Source organism: Oreochromis aureus, linkage group 12 (genome assembly GCF_013358895.1).
Source record: "Oreochromis aureus strain Israel breed Guangdong linkage group 12, ZZ_aureus, whole genome shotgun sequence".
NCBI lineage: Eukaryota > Metazoa > Chordata > Actinopteri > Cichliformes > Cichlidae > Oreochromis > Oreochromis aureus.
The window spans coordinates 37,030,659-37,048,185 of record NC_052953.1 but is presented as its reverse complement, the minus strand read 5'-3'; the positions used below and the strand labels follow the sequence as shown (position 1 = coordinate 37,048,185).

The 17,527-nt window shown below is 43.5% G+C and overlaps 1 protein-coding gene across 1 annotated transcript in view; it reads left to right on the top strand.

Annotated features, from left to right (window-relative positions):
- abca2 (ATP-binding cassette, sub-family A (ABC1), member 2) overlaps positions 1-17,527 on the top strand; it is a 167,218-nt gene that overhangs the window by 137,722 nt on the left and 11,969 nt on the right. The window contains exons 40-42 of the mRNA XM_039620969.1: positions 3,801-3,921; positions 4,069-4,247; positions 4,454-4,595. Of these exons, the coding sequence (XP_039476903.1) occupies positions 3,801-3,921; positions 4,069-4,247; positions 4,454-4,595 (442 nt within the window). The remainder of the gene's footprint in view (positions 1-3,800; positions 3,922-4,068; positions 4,248-4,453; positions 4,596-17,527) is intronic.

The following is a 17,527-nucleotide window of genomic DNA, read 5'->3' as shown; positions in this document are numbered from 1 at the left end:
TAAAACACAACTAACCATGAATACTTAACAACAGGAAAAAAAGGGGAAAAAACCCCCCAGAACCAATGAACTGTACTGAGCTGGCACCAAAGCAGCTTTTCAGATTGATCCTTCGCATATAAGACAAATAATGCAGTAGGGTTTCCTGCTGATACACAGCTTTAAAATATCTGTGTCTCAGGGCGTGGTCTGCGGCGCAGCTGCTTAAAAAAATAAAACAAAATAATCCCCCTCTCGCCCCTGTGAGCGTTCATGCCTTCATGCTCGGGTCCTCTACCAGAGGCCTGGGAGCTTGAGGGTCCAGTCCAATCCAATTTTATTTCAGTTTCAGTTTTCAGTTTTATTTGTCATATGCAAGTTAGCACAGGGTCAACATTGCAATGAAATGTGTTTGACGAGCAGCAGTCACTCAGCAGCATGGTACAGTAGGAATGAGCAGCAGAAAATTACAGTATTGCACTTTTAAATATAAATATCAATAACAATAAAGTGGAGTGACCAGTGCAGAATAAACAGAGTACTTGTGAAGCTGCAGGGTAGCTTCTGAGTGCGTCCTGTGGACTGTGCTGTGTGTGTTTAAGTGTTGTGGTAGATGGTAGAAACTGTTTTTAAGTCTTGTAGTGCGAGCAGACAGACTCCTGTAACGTCTGCCAGATGGTAACAAGGAGAAGAGCTGATGTGCTGGGTGGCTGTGGTCCTTAATGATGCTGTGTGCTTTACGGAGGCATCGCTGGAGATAAATGTCCTGAATGGCAGGAAGCCTCAAGCCAGTGATGTGCTCTGCTGTCTTCACCACCCTCTGTAGTGATTTACGGCTGCTGGCAGAGCAGCTTCCGTACCAAACTGTAATGCAGCTCGTCAGCAAGCTCTCGATTGCACACCTGTAGAAATTTGAGGTGATGTTGGCGTTCATGCCAAACTTCCTCAGCCTCCTCAGGAAGTAAAGCCGCTGGCGAGCTTTCCTGATAGCAGTGTCTGTGTGAAGGGTCCAGGAGAAGTCCTCGGTGATGTTGACTCCAAGGAACTTGAAGCTGCTGACCCTTTCGACCTTGACACCATTGATGTGGATGGGCTGGTGTTCCCTGACTGGTCGTTTCCGGTAGTCCACTATCATTTCTCTGGTTTTGCTGATGTTGAGAGTCAGGTTATTTTCCAGACACCACTTGTACAGCGCCATCACCTCCTCTCTATAGGCCGTCTCGTCGTTGTCTGTGATGAGGCCTATGATGGTTGTGTCATCCGCAAACTTGATGATGATGTTGGACTCATGTTTAGCAACACAGTCGTGTGTGAACAGGGAATATAGGAGGGGGCTAAGCACACAACCCTGTGGTGTACCTGTGTTTAGGATGAGTGGTGAGGAGGTGTGCTTACCAACTCTCACCACCTGGGGCCTGTTTGTGAGGAAGTTTAGAATCCATCTGCAGATCGGTGTTCCCAGCCCAAGGTCGACAAGCTTCGTGGCAAGTTTTGAGGGGATGATGGTGTTAAATGCCGAGCTGTAGTCGATGAAGAGCATCCTTGCATATGTATTCCCTTTTTCCAGGTGAGTGAGGGTGGTGTGCGTTGCCAGGGCGATGGCATCCTCTGTGGCTCTGTTTGTCCAATAGGCAAACTGAAGAGGGTCCAGTGTGTCAGGGAGGGAGGAGAAGATGTGACTTTTGACCAGCCGCTCCAGGCACTTCATGATGACGGATGTCAGTGCAACAGGACGGTAGTCATTCAGACAGGAGACCACTGATTTTTTGGGAACGGGAATGATGGTGGATGCTTTGAGGGACGTGGGGACCACTGACTGCCTCAGGGAGAGGTTGAAGATGTTGGTGGACACCTCTGCCAGCTGGTCGGCGCACGCTCTGAGTAGCCGGCCTGAGATGCCGTCCAGTCCTGGAGCTTTGTGAGGATTGACCTTTTTAAAGGTCCATCTCACAGCTTCTGTTTTCAGAGTTAAAGTTGCAGCCTCACTGTCCTCCTGAGGGTAGAGGATCTGCTCTCTGTTGTCTGCGTCAAAACGAGCATAGAAGTTGTTAAGCTCGTCTGTGAGAGATGCAGTGGGCTGAACACTGACTGTGTTGACCTTCTTGTAGTCAGTGATGCAGCGCAGTCCATTCCACAGTCGCCTGGTGTCAAAGCTGTGGTAGCTGGACTCCATTTTGTCCCTGTAGTCCTTTCTGGCCTTTTTTATGGACTTTCGGAGGTCATACCTGGCTGCTTTATATGCATCAGCATCCCCGGAGTTAAAGGCAGAGGCCCGTACTTTCAGCTTGGCCCGAACGTCTTTATTTACCCAGGGTTTCTGATTTGGATATATGCGGACGGTGGTTTTAGTGATGGTATCATCCATGCACTTTCCAATATATCCAGTGATAGAGTCTGTGAGTTCATTGATGTTGCCATCAGCTGCATCCACAAATATCTGCCAGTCAGTTGTCTCAAAGCAGTCCTGCAGGACCTCCTCAGCCTCACTGTCCCATTTGTAAATGACCCTGGAAACTGGTTTTTCCTGCTTCAGCCTTTGTCTGTATGCAGGCAGCAGCAGTATGGAACAATGGACTGCCTTACCAAAAGCTGGGCGGGGGAGGGGTTTGTAGCACTCTTTGAATGGAGTGTAACAATGGTCCAATGTTTGATCACCTCTTGTGGGGAAGGAGATGTGCTGATAGTATTTGGGGAGAACCTTCTTCATGTTGGCTCTGTTGAAGTCTCCCAGCACAATAAAGGCAGCTTCTGGATTTTTGTTCTCAAGTCCAGTAATGATGTCATACAGTTCGTCCATAGCCGTAGCTTTATCAGCGTGTGGGGGAATGTAAACAGCTGAGAGGAGAACTGAGCTGAACTCCCTCGGGGGGTAAAAAGGCCTGACTTTAATGGTCAGTAGCTCGAGGCTCTGAGAGCAATAAGTTTTTAAGATACACACATCTCTAGCCCACAAAGAGTTAACCATAAAGCACACCCCTCTCCCCTTTTCTTGCCTGAGTCCTTCATTCTCGTTCAGTCTCCCCGGTAAACAGTGAATCCATCCGGCGTGATGGCGCAGTCGGGGACGCTGGGCTCCAGCCATGTCTCTGTGAAGGCCAGAACGCAGCAGTTCCTGATGTCTTGTTGTTGTTTAATCCGTTCACGCAGCTCGTCAAGTTTGTTGTCCAGAGACTGGAGATTCGCAAGCAGGATATTTATAAAGCACTTTAAAATACCCAGCACAGGACCAAAGTGCTGTACAGAAAATATGTTAAAGACAATAGAATAACAGAAAACAGCAAAAATAAATAAATAAAACACAGGTTCCTGCGCAGTATCTTAGCTGTTCCAAGGACTGCGCTATTCTGGACAGAGATGGTTTGGTAGCGAGGTTCCAAATGCTCAACCAGACCGCCGACAGGTCTCGCACGCCACAGCCGCTCTATCACATGACGCACACTGCTCCGACGTGCTAAGGTTATGAGCTGGGTTACGCATGTTGCAAGTTTTGTGAGGTGCTTTTGTGATGGTTAATGGATCGGATTACATTTTTTATTTCTCTCTGATATCCGAGCCAGTAATTTAGGTCAGTATCGAACCGATACCGATACGTAATATCGGATCGGTCCATCTCTAGTAAATACACATACTTTTAAAATACAAATACGTTTAAAAAATGTTTTTGTAAAAGTCTTCACAATACATTTCTGTAACTCCAGACCAAGGAGAAACTATGATCATATCCCCCTTCTTGTAGTTGATAAAAGATATGTAAAACAAGTGGAATTACTGGCTGACATAAAGTGAATATGCTAAAAGATGATTGGAGTATATGTGCTTAGGAGGGTGCCGGTCAGCTCCAAGCCTATAGATGACGATGATGTAGATGTGGCCTGTGAGAGACAAAGAGTGCTGCGTGGAGACGCTGACAATGACATGCTGAAGATCAAGAACCTAACCAAGGTTAAACTTTAATATGTACTTTGGCTAACGTTTACACAACTACATATCTTAAACTGTTCGTTCAGTTATGCCATTACTTTAAAATGATCCTACTCTGTTAAAATGGTCGTTACCATCAAAAAGTTATTTACATTGCTTGATCCTCAGGTATACAAATCCAGAAAGATGGGACGTATCCTTGCAGTGGACCGCCTGTGTCTGGGTGTCCGGCCTGGAGAGTGCTTTGGATTGCTAGGAGTAAATGGAGCTGGGAAAACCAGCACCTTTAAGATGCTGACAGGGGACGAGTGTACTACTGGAGGAGAGGCTTTCATTAACAGAAACAGGTTTGTGGCTGAAATAACAGTTTACTGTTAATGTTAAGGTAACATTCTTAGCAGATACTTTAGCAGCAAATGACTGATACTTAGTTGCCAGATAAGAAATACATGCGCACTGACTGTATCCATGCATAGTCTGAGTTTGTACTGCAGGACCACTGCTGAAGTGATGCCACGTGTGCTTGCGTGTGTGTGTGTATGCATGTGTGCAGTATCCTGAAGGACCTGTTACGTGTGCAACAAAGTATCGGCTACTGTCCACAGTTTGATGCTCTGTTTGATGACCTGACAGCCAGGGAGCATCTGCAACTTTACACTCGCCTCCGTGGCATTCCTTGGAAAGACCAAGAAAGGGTTAGTTACTCTCTCTTTCTCTCTCTCTCTCACACACACACTCACACACACACACACACACACACACACACACACACACACACACACACACACACACACACACACACACACACACACACAGGGACTGCTGATTACTAATAGAAACTGTAATCCAAATCATAATAATAGAAAAAAAAGTGTCATAAAGTGATCATGAAGACTTTGGCCAGTCTTCACTTTCTCAGTGAAGAGGATAAAGCCTCATATTCATGACCAAACTCGTTCTGACCGTGGGTCCGGCCATTTCATAACCTTCCTACACGCAGTCAAAGTATCACTGGCTAACTTGGAACATAACATGGATATATTTCCTCAGACAATCGCTGACCCACTGCTAAACCAGGCAATTTACTGTACCAGTTACAAAGCCATGGTAAATGTAAAATGGACTGGTTCTAATATAGAGCTTTTCTATTCTATCTGAGCACTCAAAGCAGTTTAAACAGCTTGCCTTATTTACCCATTTATACCAGCACTTTTTTCTATGTGTGCAGGCTGTGTAACATTCACACACATACAGTTGTGTTCAAAATAATAATAATAATAATGATAATAAATTTATTTCCATTCATTGAGAACACTGCATGTTATATTTTACATCAAAACATGAAGAAAAATGTATCAATATTTCAATTACTTTAGAGAAAATGAAGGGAAACATGATATTGGGCTGTTTAAAAAAGTAGCACTGTCTGGATTTTTCATTACAAGCTCAAATATTTACTCAGTAAACTGAAAAAACATTACGATTCAGCATTCCTGTGAATCACTAAACTAATATTTAGTTGTATAAACCCTTGTTTTTGAGAACTGCTTCACATCTGTGCTGCATGTTGACCAACTTCTGGCACCTGTAAACAGGTATGGCAGCCCAGGATGATTTGACAACCTTCCACAATTCCTCTGCATTTCTTGGTTTTGCCTTAGAAGCACCATTTTGAATGTTTTGAATGTTTTTGGGGGTCATTGTCTTGTTGAAACACCCATTTCAAGGGCATTTCCTCTTCAGCATAAGGCAGCATGACCTCTTCAAGTGTTTTGATAAGCAAATTGATCCATGATCCCTGGTATGTGATAAATAGGCCCAACACCTTAATAAGAGAAACAACCCATATCATGATACTTGCACGGCCATGCTTCACAGTCTTCAGAGTGTACTGTGGCTTGAATTCGGTGTTTGGGGGTCGTCTGACAAACTGTGGCCCTTGGACCCAAAAACAACAGTCTTACTTTCATCAGTCCAGTCCATTTCTCTTTAGCCCAGTCCATATGTTCTTTGGCAAATTGTATCCTCTTCAGCACGTCTTTTTTTAACAGTGGGACTTTGCAGGGGCTTCTTGCCGATAGATTAGCCTCACACAAGCGTCTTCTAATTGTCACAGTACTCACAAGTAACTTCAAACCGTCTCTGAGCCTATCATTTTCTGCACTTCTTTATATGTTTTCCCCTCTCCAATCAACGTTTTGATTAAATCTCGCTGTTCTTCTGAACAATGTCTGGCATGATCCATGTTTCTCAGGTTTTCAGAGAGGATTGCATGTACAACATGTGCTGGCTTCATCCTTAAATAAGGGCCACATGACACCTGTTTCTTCACATAATGAATGACCTCACTGATTGGATTCCACACTGCTATTATTTTGAACACGCCCCTTTCACTTAATTATTCAATTACACAGACTCAGGTGCATTCATGTCATGAATGTTGGGTCTGTTGGTTTCTCTGACTCTACTACACCTACTGGTAAATTTTTTGCCATGTAATAACACGATTTATACCAAAAACACCGACTGATCTGGTTAGACATGTTGGACTGCTATATTTTGAACACAATTGTACATATTCCAATGGTTGCATCGATTTCAAGTTAAGGTGAGTATCTTGCTCAATAATATGACACAGAAACCAAACCAGTCTGCATGGAGGGATAAGAAAAGATGAATGATCTGTGCCACTGCTTGAAAAAGCATTCTCCTTTCTTGTTTCCTCTCCCATGCACCTGTTGTCCTCTGTCTTTGAACCAAGCCAGGTGTTCATAATGATTTATATTTTTTATCTGGACAGATTGACATCCATCTGTGTATCATCCATTTTCTGCTGTGGCAACAGCTATCTAAGCAGAGATGCCCAGACCTCCAACTACACAGTCACCTCTGGGGGGACATCAAGATGTTTCTAAGGCAGCAGAGACATAATCTCTGTAGCGTGGGTTTACCCCAGGACCTCTGCCCAGTAGGACATACCCTAAACCCTTTACTAAGGTGGCATCAAACCAGCTCATCTGGCTTATTTTGATGTGTAGGAGTAGCAGCTTTAGTGGATCCTCACTTTGACTGCATGTATCAGCAGGCTCATTCCTTCAGTCACTACCCACAGCTTGTGACCAAGGTTGAGGGTAAGAATGTAGATGAAACAGTTGATCAGTTTCCTCAGCTCTCTCTTCACTACAGTGTCCACATGACTGCCAACACCACACAGTCCCATCTGCATCTGCTCTCCTCTACATGGGTACAACACCAGGAAATATGGAAACCATTGGGATAGCAAATCCTTCCCAACCTGGAGCGGGCAGTCTACCCTCTTCTTTTAGAGAAATCTGGCTTTAAACTCTCTGCTGCACGCTTGAGGTCATCGCTTGATGTTGTCAAATTAACCACCACATCATCTACAAAAAACAGTTAGATTATCCCACCAATATGGAACCCCCTCTGCCACTTTGCTGTGCCTAGAAATGCTGCCTATAAAAGTTATGACAAAGAGCAGCCCTGGTGGAGTCTGACTTCAGTGTCCCTCAAACAGGATGAAAAACACATTGGGTCCTCCTAGTTCCAAGATTTGACTAACTGCTAGTCTCTTCTTTCCAGCACATTAGCATAGATATTACTGGGACATTTGAGAAATAAGTTCCCTCTGAAAGAGCACAACCTCTGGTACAATTTTTTTGAAAAGGGAACCACCAGAACAGAATGGTTCACTTGGACTTGATGCCTCCAGCCTTCCTCAAAATGCTGTCAGATCTCTGCTGACAGTCTGAATTGAAGCTCTCATACATCAGGGCCACTGTCATACTCTCCCAGCTTACCCACACTATGCCACACTATGTTTTTGGGATCACCATGCTATGTTCAGCATTCTCTCCTGCCCCCTGATTCACAACCAGGTAGTACAACAGGGCTAGGCATTGGCATTGAGCCCTGGCACCTCTCGGTCACCACCCAATCACCACTAGTCGCGGTGAGATGTGGCGGCCCCACTTTAGAAATCCAATATATTAAGCCTCAAGGGTTCTAATTTCATGCTTATACTTTTCATGTTTTTTAAAGTTCTGTTCAGTTAAAGTTCTGTAAACTTGCATTTGGTTAGCCTTTTTTTTTGTTTCGGCTTAAATGCCCTGGTATTTTTTTGTGAAGCACTCTGTGAGGTTTGTCTTGAAAGGTGCTATAGAGATAACATTTTACTTCCATCAGGCATCACCTTTGAGCAAGATAAGTGAGGTGTGCAACAGCAACAACTCTGCAGATATTATGCTTCCCATTTCCATTGAGATTAATAAACAGGTTCTTTTTATGTTACACAGAACATATTGCTTCTTTTGTTTGTACTTGAGCAGATACAGAAATCAGAGCTAGTTACGTACCTGTTATCTGGTTGTGTATCATTGTACAACTTAAGGTTGAAATTAAGGTTTGCACTAATCCAGTTCTCTTCTCGTCCAAGATGGTGCCTGTGTTTGGCTTCGCCGCTTGTGCTGCTAGTACAGCTCGCTGGTATAGTTTTATACTAGCCGCTATTGTCGCCTGCAATATTATTTTTACCGTTCTGTGTCTTGATTTTGTCTCTGCCACCAATATTTATGATCAGGGCACGCTGTTGTATATTAAATACTCAATGGAGAGCTACTTTGACACCTGGGACAGTTACAGGAAATTTGTCCCTCCACCTTTTGTGTGTTCCTCACCTGAGTGCATGTTACCGTACATATCGGTGGGATTCAACACAAAGAAAAGAAGGAGGGGAACCAGGGCCGCTGTCCAGGTGCGACTGAGAAGGTACCGAAGATGAGCTTCTTGGATGTGGGAAGATTTCCGCTGCCTACGACCAATTCATCTACTGTCACCTGGTGCCGACGCTACACTTCAGTTCCCAATCTATGGTCTGATGGCTCCATGTTCACCTTGCGTCCATCATCTGACCACCGTTTTGATGGCAGAGGTGATGTACTACCATGGATATTAGCTTCAGCTAGCCCTGAAGTCACTGCCCGGTGTAACAGGTGTAGAGGTGTGCACAGGTGTTTAATTCGAGTGCCGCTGCAGCCAGCTGTTGAGTGCACCAACCAAACGTCATCGATCAGGTTTGCCCTGCTCAACACTCGCTCAATCACAAACAAATTGTTTATTTTAAACAATCTTTTTATAAAGGAATCTCTCAACTTCATGTGTTTAACTGAGACGTGGCAACAAAACATGGATTATATACATCTGAAGGAAATTTGTTCAGCTGGCTGCTCCGTCATCGGAACGCCACATCTTTCGGGACGTGGCGGAGGACTCGCTGTTGTGCACCAGGACAGATTCACATGCAGGCTGATGAATTCGGATTCCTTTACTTCATTTGAGCTGCAGATGATTAAGGTCGGCTCTTTGCAAACCTTTTATTGTATTTTAATCTACCGACCTCCTGGACCTGCTGGAGTCTTTCTGACTGAATTTAACGACCTTCTGACATCCGTTATTAAATTAGAAAGGTTGTAATGTTGGGAGATTTTAACCTTCATATTGATGATGCATCCTGTAACATGGCTGCTGACTTCATGACTATCACAGAGTCTTTTAACTTTAAGCAGCATGTTTCTGGTACCACACATTTAAAGGGTCACACATTGGATCTTGTTTTCTCCTTGGTTTTAAATATAAATGACATTCGTGTGGAAGATGTCCATGTGAGTGACCATAGCTGCATATATTTTAATTTGTCGTTTTATTTGGATCCTCCGGCTCCCAAAGTAATGATTGAAAGGCGAATTATAAACCAGAACACTGCCAAAAGGTTCTCTGCCATGTTTGACGGTGAAATGACTTACAATGATTTGGACTCCCTTGTCTCATCCTTTAATAACCAGTGTAATTCTGTTTTAGACATGGTTGCACCTCTGCGCAAAAGTACTGTCCTATGTTTGAAATCTCGTCCTTGGACAAATGAAAACATTCGTAATTTCAGGAGATATTGTCGTAAGTTAGAACGTTTGTGGAAGGCTTCCAAGCTTGAGGTTTATAGGTTACACCTTAAAGAATCTATCCTCTTACTAAATGACATGTGGAAAAATGCCAGAACAGAGTATTTTTCACACCTCATAGCTTCAAAAAAGAAAGACCCTAAATTCTCGTTTAAAACAATTAAGAGTATTGTTTCTCCTGATGCTCCTTGTGCACCAGTTCACTCAACGTCTGAATGCGATGAGTTTATGAACTATTTCACAAATAAGGTCATTGCCATCAGGTCAAATATCTCTCCATCATCTTCTCAATATCAAACTTACAATTTGCTCACCTCTGATACTTGGTCCTCTTTTACTCCTGTTACATTACAGGACACCAGAGTCCTGCTTTGTCATATAAAACAGACTTCAAGCCCCCTTGATGTCCTTCCATCTTCACTTTTCACTAGTGTCTTTGACTCTATTGGCCCCTGTATTGTGGCAATGATAAATATTTCTCTTCATACTGGCTCAGTTCCCAGCTTCTTTAAACAAGCTGTTGTTGAGTATCGAGAGGAGAAATATTTCACTGCTATTATTGGCTGCTATATTTATATAATTATCATTACCATTTCATTATTAATGGTGATGTTGCATTCAGATGCATTCAGATGTTCAAATATATGGTTATAGTCTTTATTACAGGTTCAGTTATAACCACTTCAAACTGTGGAGTTGAATCTATAATTTAAAGGTTTTTGAATGTTTTTATATTCTTACACTGAAGTCTTCAGTGAGTGAGAAAACTGAGCTGCAGCGACAGGAAGTACATGTTTTTGAAGTTACATGCTTTTGCAGAAGTGAAACCGAAAGCAGAGTGAGTGCAAGCCAAAGAGTAGGGTGTTTATTATGCATTTATTGCGGATTAAGCCTTAAGTAGTTGTGTTAGATTGAAACAGTTGTTTTATATATTTTACATAAGTCAAGATCATTACACACAGGATGGCCCTAGCCTGGTTGCTTGAGTTGAGGTCAACTAAGGTGCAGAGAGCATCTGCGCACAGACAGGCGAGACACACATACAGACACATATAGTGAGAGAGGTCACGACACGTCACGCAGTACACAACACACGCACGCGCCCCACGCGTGCGCACACACATATTAGGTAGACTCATTTAGGTAAGAGTTTATAACTGCAAAGTTTGGGTGCGTACGTGGTAGTCTGTTCCAGGAAGTACACCAGATGTCCCAGAAGATAAGCGACAGCGAAGACAGCTGAGAGGAAGCACCTGGCTGCGACCCGAAGAAGATGTTCTGTTTTAAACTATGTTAAAAGTCATTGTGGTTTTGAGTTGACGTATGCTATATTAAATCTGCCTAGCAACAGAAAAGGGGGCTGTACTATCTTAACCCTATAAAACCGTGGTCTGACGATTGTAAAGCAGCTCAATACTGAATCTGAACAGTATTGGCTCCGCATATGTGTATTCATTAAAATGCCGTCTAATTTGAACTCGGCTGGATCTGTGGTTATTTTGAATTCCCCCTCAATATTCTGAACCTTAACATGAGCCAATGTTAAAGAAACCTCACCTGGATCCATCTCTTCCTAACAGTTATAGGCCAATATCCAAATTACCTTTTATATCGAAGATTTTAGAAAAAGTAGTACTAGAACAACTTAACTATTTCCTGGATAAAAATGCTGTTATGGACACTTTCCAGTCTGGTTTTTGTAAATTGCATTCCACTGAAAAGGCCTTAGTTAGTGTATCTAGTGATATCTTGATGGCAGCAGACTCTGGAGAGTACACAGTGCTGGTCCTGTTGGATCTCTGCTCTGCTTTTGATACTGTAGATCACAGTATCATGATAAACAGACTCAAGAACTTGTTTGGGATTACTGGTGTTGTCTTAAAATGGTTTATGTCATATTTGTCTGAGAGATCTTTTACTGTTTGCATGAATCATGTGACGTCAGAATCAATAATTTTGCCGTGTGGGGTACCTCAGGGATCTGTCCTGGGTCCAGTTCTCTTTCTACTTTATATAATCCCCCTAGCCAAATTATTAAGAGCTATAAAAATATGTCCTATTCAACTATACTGTTCCTTCAAAATTTCTGAGTTTTATAAATTGTCTAATTTAAGTAATTGCCTGACAGAAATCAACCAATGGTTAAATGACAATTTCCTCCAACTAAACTCTGATAAAACAGAAACTCTAATTATTGCTCCAGACCACATGGTCTCAGAAATTAGGCAGCATATCAGCTTCTTACACCGTTATGTAAAATCGAGCCTCAGAAACCTCAGTGTCATATTTGACAGCTCGATGTCGCTTCAGCAGCTGGTCCGAAACTGTTTTTATCATTTACTGAATATTTCAAAACTCAGACTAATGGTGTCAAAGCCTGAACTTGAGATGATTATTCAAGCTTTAATTTCTTCACGTTTAGACTACTGTAATGGTCTTTTTACTTGTTTTAACAAATCAGCCTTAAATTGTCTTCAGACTGTGCAGAATGCTGCAGCATGACTCTTAACAGGCACCAAGAGAAGATCTCATATTACTCCAGTTTTAGCCTCCCTTCACTGGTTGCCTGTTTTTATTGTTTTATTGTTTTACTTTGCTGTTTTATTTACTGTTACATGGTTTTATATTTCCATTTCTTGTGTTTGAAGCACTTTGTGATTTTTATCTGTGAAAAGCGCTATATAAATAAATTTTACTTACTTACTTACTCACATATGTTACATATTACATTACATGTATAGCGTATGACCCGCCTTTTATGAAGGCCAGTAGATACTTGTTTAAGACCTGCTGGGTTGCTCAGCTACATCCTATAGCTTATCCATAAAACAGCTCTGCTGGTGTGAAATCACTGATTGGCTGATCTCCACCTAGCAGTCAGCTGCCCCGTGTGTTGAGTCTCTGTCATTACAAATGTGGGTGACAGCATTTAATCCTTCCAAGATTGCTGTTTGTTTTCTGTGTTGACTCTGGCTGTGATACCTTGCCACTGTATTGCTCGCGTGCTGTGTGTTACCTCACTGTGGTGTAGACGTTGGTGGGCCAGGTGAGTCAGAGTTTCTCTCTAGCTTATAAAGAGAGCCCAGTGGGTTGCTCATGGAGTCACGCATTTGCAGCCTTAGAGTCTAATGTAACCTGTGGTCCTTACTGGCGTATTGCTCGTGGGTTATGAGTTTACATGCTCAGCACCCCCTAAAATCTGATGTAGGCTGGTTGTGGCCCCTTACCAGCATATTGCTCATAGGTTGCAAGCTAAACTCACTGTGGTGCTGGAGTTCTGGATTTGGACCCAGATATATTCTTTTGTATGTTTGAGAAGCTTGTACATTCACGTGGTTGGTCGGATGGTGAACAGACTTTGTTACTACAGAGTCTCAACAACTCTTTGTGCTGTTTAAATGTTAATGTGTGGTGATACAGGTATGTTTGGTAAACCCTTACCTTCAGCACCAAGACTCCTCTTTACAAGACTGCAGCCTCTAGTTCATCTCAGGTGGTGCTTGAGAGGAAGGAGGAGTACTGGAAGATAGGATGCTGCAACATCGTCTTAAAAAAATTGATGGGAAGCTCTGAGCAACTTGTACATTTGAAGATAAACCCACACAATTGATTGACATCAGACAGTTACATGCACTGAAAATGCTACATCCAGATGAACAGAATAAACTTTTTGGGAACATTATACAGTCTTATCTGTCTCTGTTCTCAGGTACACCATCTTGTGGTCATTTAGTGGACCATGATATTGATGATGCTCAACCTATTAAACAGCATTTTTACCGGTCATCTCCTGATAAGCAACAGATAATAGAATCTGAGGTAAAATAAATGCTAGAAAATTATGTTGCCTTCTTCCTCTCCTTGTTCATCTCTGTGTTTGCTGATGTAGAAGCCAGATTTCAAATTTAGGTCTTGCACTGACTTTTTCAAAATTAATGGCATTATACAGCCAGGTGCTTATCCTCTTCCCAGAATGAAAGATTGTATTGACCAGGTAGGCAAATTTTGTTTGACCTTTTGAAAGGGTATCGACAGGTTCCTCTATCTCAGAGAGCCAAATACATTTGTTCTGTCATCACTCCTTCAGGTCTGTGTTTATATGCTGTCATGCCATTTGGTCTTTGAAATGCAGCACCTACTTTTCAAACGTTAATGAATACAGTTGTGTCAGGATTATAAGGCAGTGCAGTTTATTTAGACGACATAGGTGTTTACAGTGAAACCTGGGAGGAGCATGTAGAGCAAATGAAGACACTTGAACAGACTGGTTTGACCATCAGTCTAGCTAGGTTTTTTTTTTTTTTTTTGGGGGCGTTCTGCCCATGGAGAAAACGAAAACCAAACACATGAAGGCTCAGTAATCTGAACTATATTCACAAACACCAGTCAGGATCCATTCCCTGACATGAACGGGAAATGACTCTTTCCTCCATTAGGTTGAACCCCAATTCTCTACTGAATCAAATTCAAATTCAAATTCAAATTTTATTTGTCACACACACACAACCATACACAGTATGACATAGGGGTGAAATGCTTGTAGCTGTACAATGCCCGACCATTAAATGACAGAAAAAAGTTTTACAGTATTTACAATTTACAGGTTACTACAAAATTTACAAATTAACTTAGAAATTTACAGTAAAAAATGTGCAAATAGCAGAAAGAGATTATAAAGATTATAAATTATAGGAAATGTGTGGTGGTGCGTGTGTTAATGTGATGTGTGTGTGAGAGTCCAGTCCTACACCTGGTTCAGGGCCCGAATAGCCTGGGGGAAGAAGCTCCTCCTCATTCTCTCTGTTTTGGCCTTAAGGGAGCGGAAGCGCTTCCCAGACCTCAACAGTGAGAAAAGTCCATTGTTGGGATGGGAGAGGTCCATCATAATCTTCCTAGCTTTGGACTTGCACCGCTTGGTGTAGATGGACAGCAGGTCAGGGAGCTCTGATTGAATGATGCGTTCGGCCGAGCGCACCACTCTTTGCAGATCTCGTCTGTCCTGCTTGGTGCTGTTCCCAAACCAGGTGCAGATGTTTCCCGTCAATTCAATTCAATTCAATTTTATTTATATAGCGCCAAATCACAACAAAAGTCGCCTCAAGGCGCTTTATATTGTACAGTAGATAGCACAATAATAAATACAGAGAAAACCCAACAATCATATGACCCCTATGAGCAAGCACTTTGGCGACAGTGGGAAGGAAAAACTCCCTTTTAACAGGAAGAAACCTCCGGCAGAACCAGGCTCAGGGAGGGGCGGGGCCATCTGCTGCGACCGGTTGGGGTGAGGGAAGGAAAACAGGATAAAGACATGCTGTGGAAGAGAGACAGAGATTAATAACAGATATGATTCGATGCAGAGGGTCTATTACCACATAGTGAGTGAGAAAGGTGACTGGAAGGAAAAACTCAATGCATCATGGGAATCCCGGCAGCCTCGTCTATTGCAGCATAACTAAGGGAGGATTCAGGGTCACCTGGTCCAGCCCTAACTATATGCTTTAGCAAAAAGGAAAGTTTTAAGCCTAATCTTGAAAGTAGAGATAGTGTCTGTCTCCCGAATCCAAACTGGAAGCTGGTTCCACAGAAGAGGGGCCTGAAAACTGAAGGCTCTGCCTCCCATTCTACTTTTAAATACTCTAGGAACAACAAGTAGGCCTGCAGTGTGAGAGCGAAGTGCTCTAATAGGGTGATATGGTACTACAAGGTCATTAAGATAAGATGGGGCCTGATTATTTAAGACCTTGTATGTGAGGAGCAGGATTTTGAATTCAATTCTGGATTTAACAGGAAGCCAATGAAGGGAAGCCAAAACAGGAGAAATATGCTCTCTCTTTCTAGTCCCTGTCAGTACCCTTGCTGCAGCATTTTGGATCAGCTGAAGGCTTTTCAGTGAGTTTTTAGGACATCCTGATAATAAAGAATTACAGTAGTCCAGCCTGGAAGTAATAAATGCATGAACTAGTTTTTCAGGATGTTTGTCAGGATGCTCTCGATGGTGCAGGAGTGTTCATAGTAAGTTCTTGAGCACCTTCAGTGGCAGATGGAAGTCTCTAAGTCTTCTGAGGAAGAAGAGACGCTGACGGGCTTTCTTAACCAGGGTGTTGATGTGACAGGACCATGACAGGTCCTGAGTGATGTGGACACCCAGGTATCGGAAACTGTCCACTTTCTCCACTGGCGTGCCACTGATGATGAGGGGTTTGTAATTCCTCGCCTGCTTTGTAGTGAAGTCCACGATCAGCTCCTTAGTCTTGGTGATGTTTAGGAGGAGGTTATTCTCCTGGCACCAGGTCTCCAGGTTCCTAATCTCCTCCAGGTAGGTCGTCTCAATGTTGTCGGAGATCAGGCCTACAACAACAGTGTCGTCAGCAAACTTGACAATGGAGGTGGTGTCTGATGTGGCTACACAGTCATAAGTGTACAGTGAGTACAGCAGGGGGCTTAAAACACAGCCCTGAGGCACTCCAGTGCTGAGTGAGATGGAGGGGAGACTTGTTTTCCACCCTCACTGATTGGGGTCTGTCTGTGAGGAAGTTGAGGATCCACTGACACAGTGATGAGCTGAGTCCTAGATCCGTCAACTTGGTGAAAAGCTTAGAGGGAACTATTGTGTTGAATGCTGAACTGTAGTCCACGAACAGCATCCTAACATAATTCCCTCTGCCAGTGTCCAGGTGACTCAGGGATGTGTGGAGCAGATGAGATATGGCATCGTCTGTGGAATGATTGGTCCGGTAAGCAAACTGAAGTGAGTCGATGGTGGCAGGAAGTGAAGAAGTGATGTGATCTCTCATCAGTTTTTCAAAACACTTCATCACAATTGAAGTCAGTGCTACTGGACGGTAGTCATTGTGGCAAGCGGGCTGTTGTTTCTTTGGAACAGGAACAATAATGGACTGTTTGAAGCACATGGGAACCGCTGCTTGGGCCAGGGAGAGGTTGAAGATCTCCGTGAACACCGGTGCTAGCTGGTCAGCACAGGCTCTCAGGACCCGGCCAGGGATTGCATCTGGTCCTGCTGCCTTCCTGGTGTTCATCCTCCTGAAGGTGTTCTGCACGGCATGCTCTGTGATGATGAATGCATTGTCTTCACTGGTGCACTCCGGCGCCGCAGCAGCGCTTGTTGTTTTAATTGCTGCGGCGTCGAGCGAGCATAAAAACGTGTTCAGCTCATCAGCCAGTGAAGCATCGGCATTCATCATTGAAGAAGCTGGTCGTTTATAGTCCGTTATAGTCCGCAGTCCTTTCCACAGGCTCCTAGAGTCGCACTGTCGTAGCTGTGACTCTAGTTTTTCCCCGTAGCTCCGCTTTGCCTTTCTGACCGCGCTGCGCACGTTGTAGGACGCAGCCTTGTATAGGTCCATATTACCGGAGACGAGCCCTTCATTCTCATCAGGCAGCGGTGCGTGATCTCAGAGCGTCGCGGATGTTTTTATCCACCCACGGCTTCTGGTTGGGAAACGTTCGGATGATAGTTCTTTCTGCTGTGTCGTCCGCTAGTTTCCCGATAAATCCCACAACCGCTTCCGTAAACATGTTGATATCATCAGAGCTGCGCCGAAACATGTCCCAGTCTGCGTCATCTAGTGCGTCCTGCAGCGCGGCCACTGATTGGTCTGTCCAGCGAGCGACCTCCCGCCTGATTGGTGGTT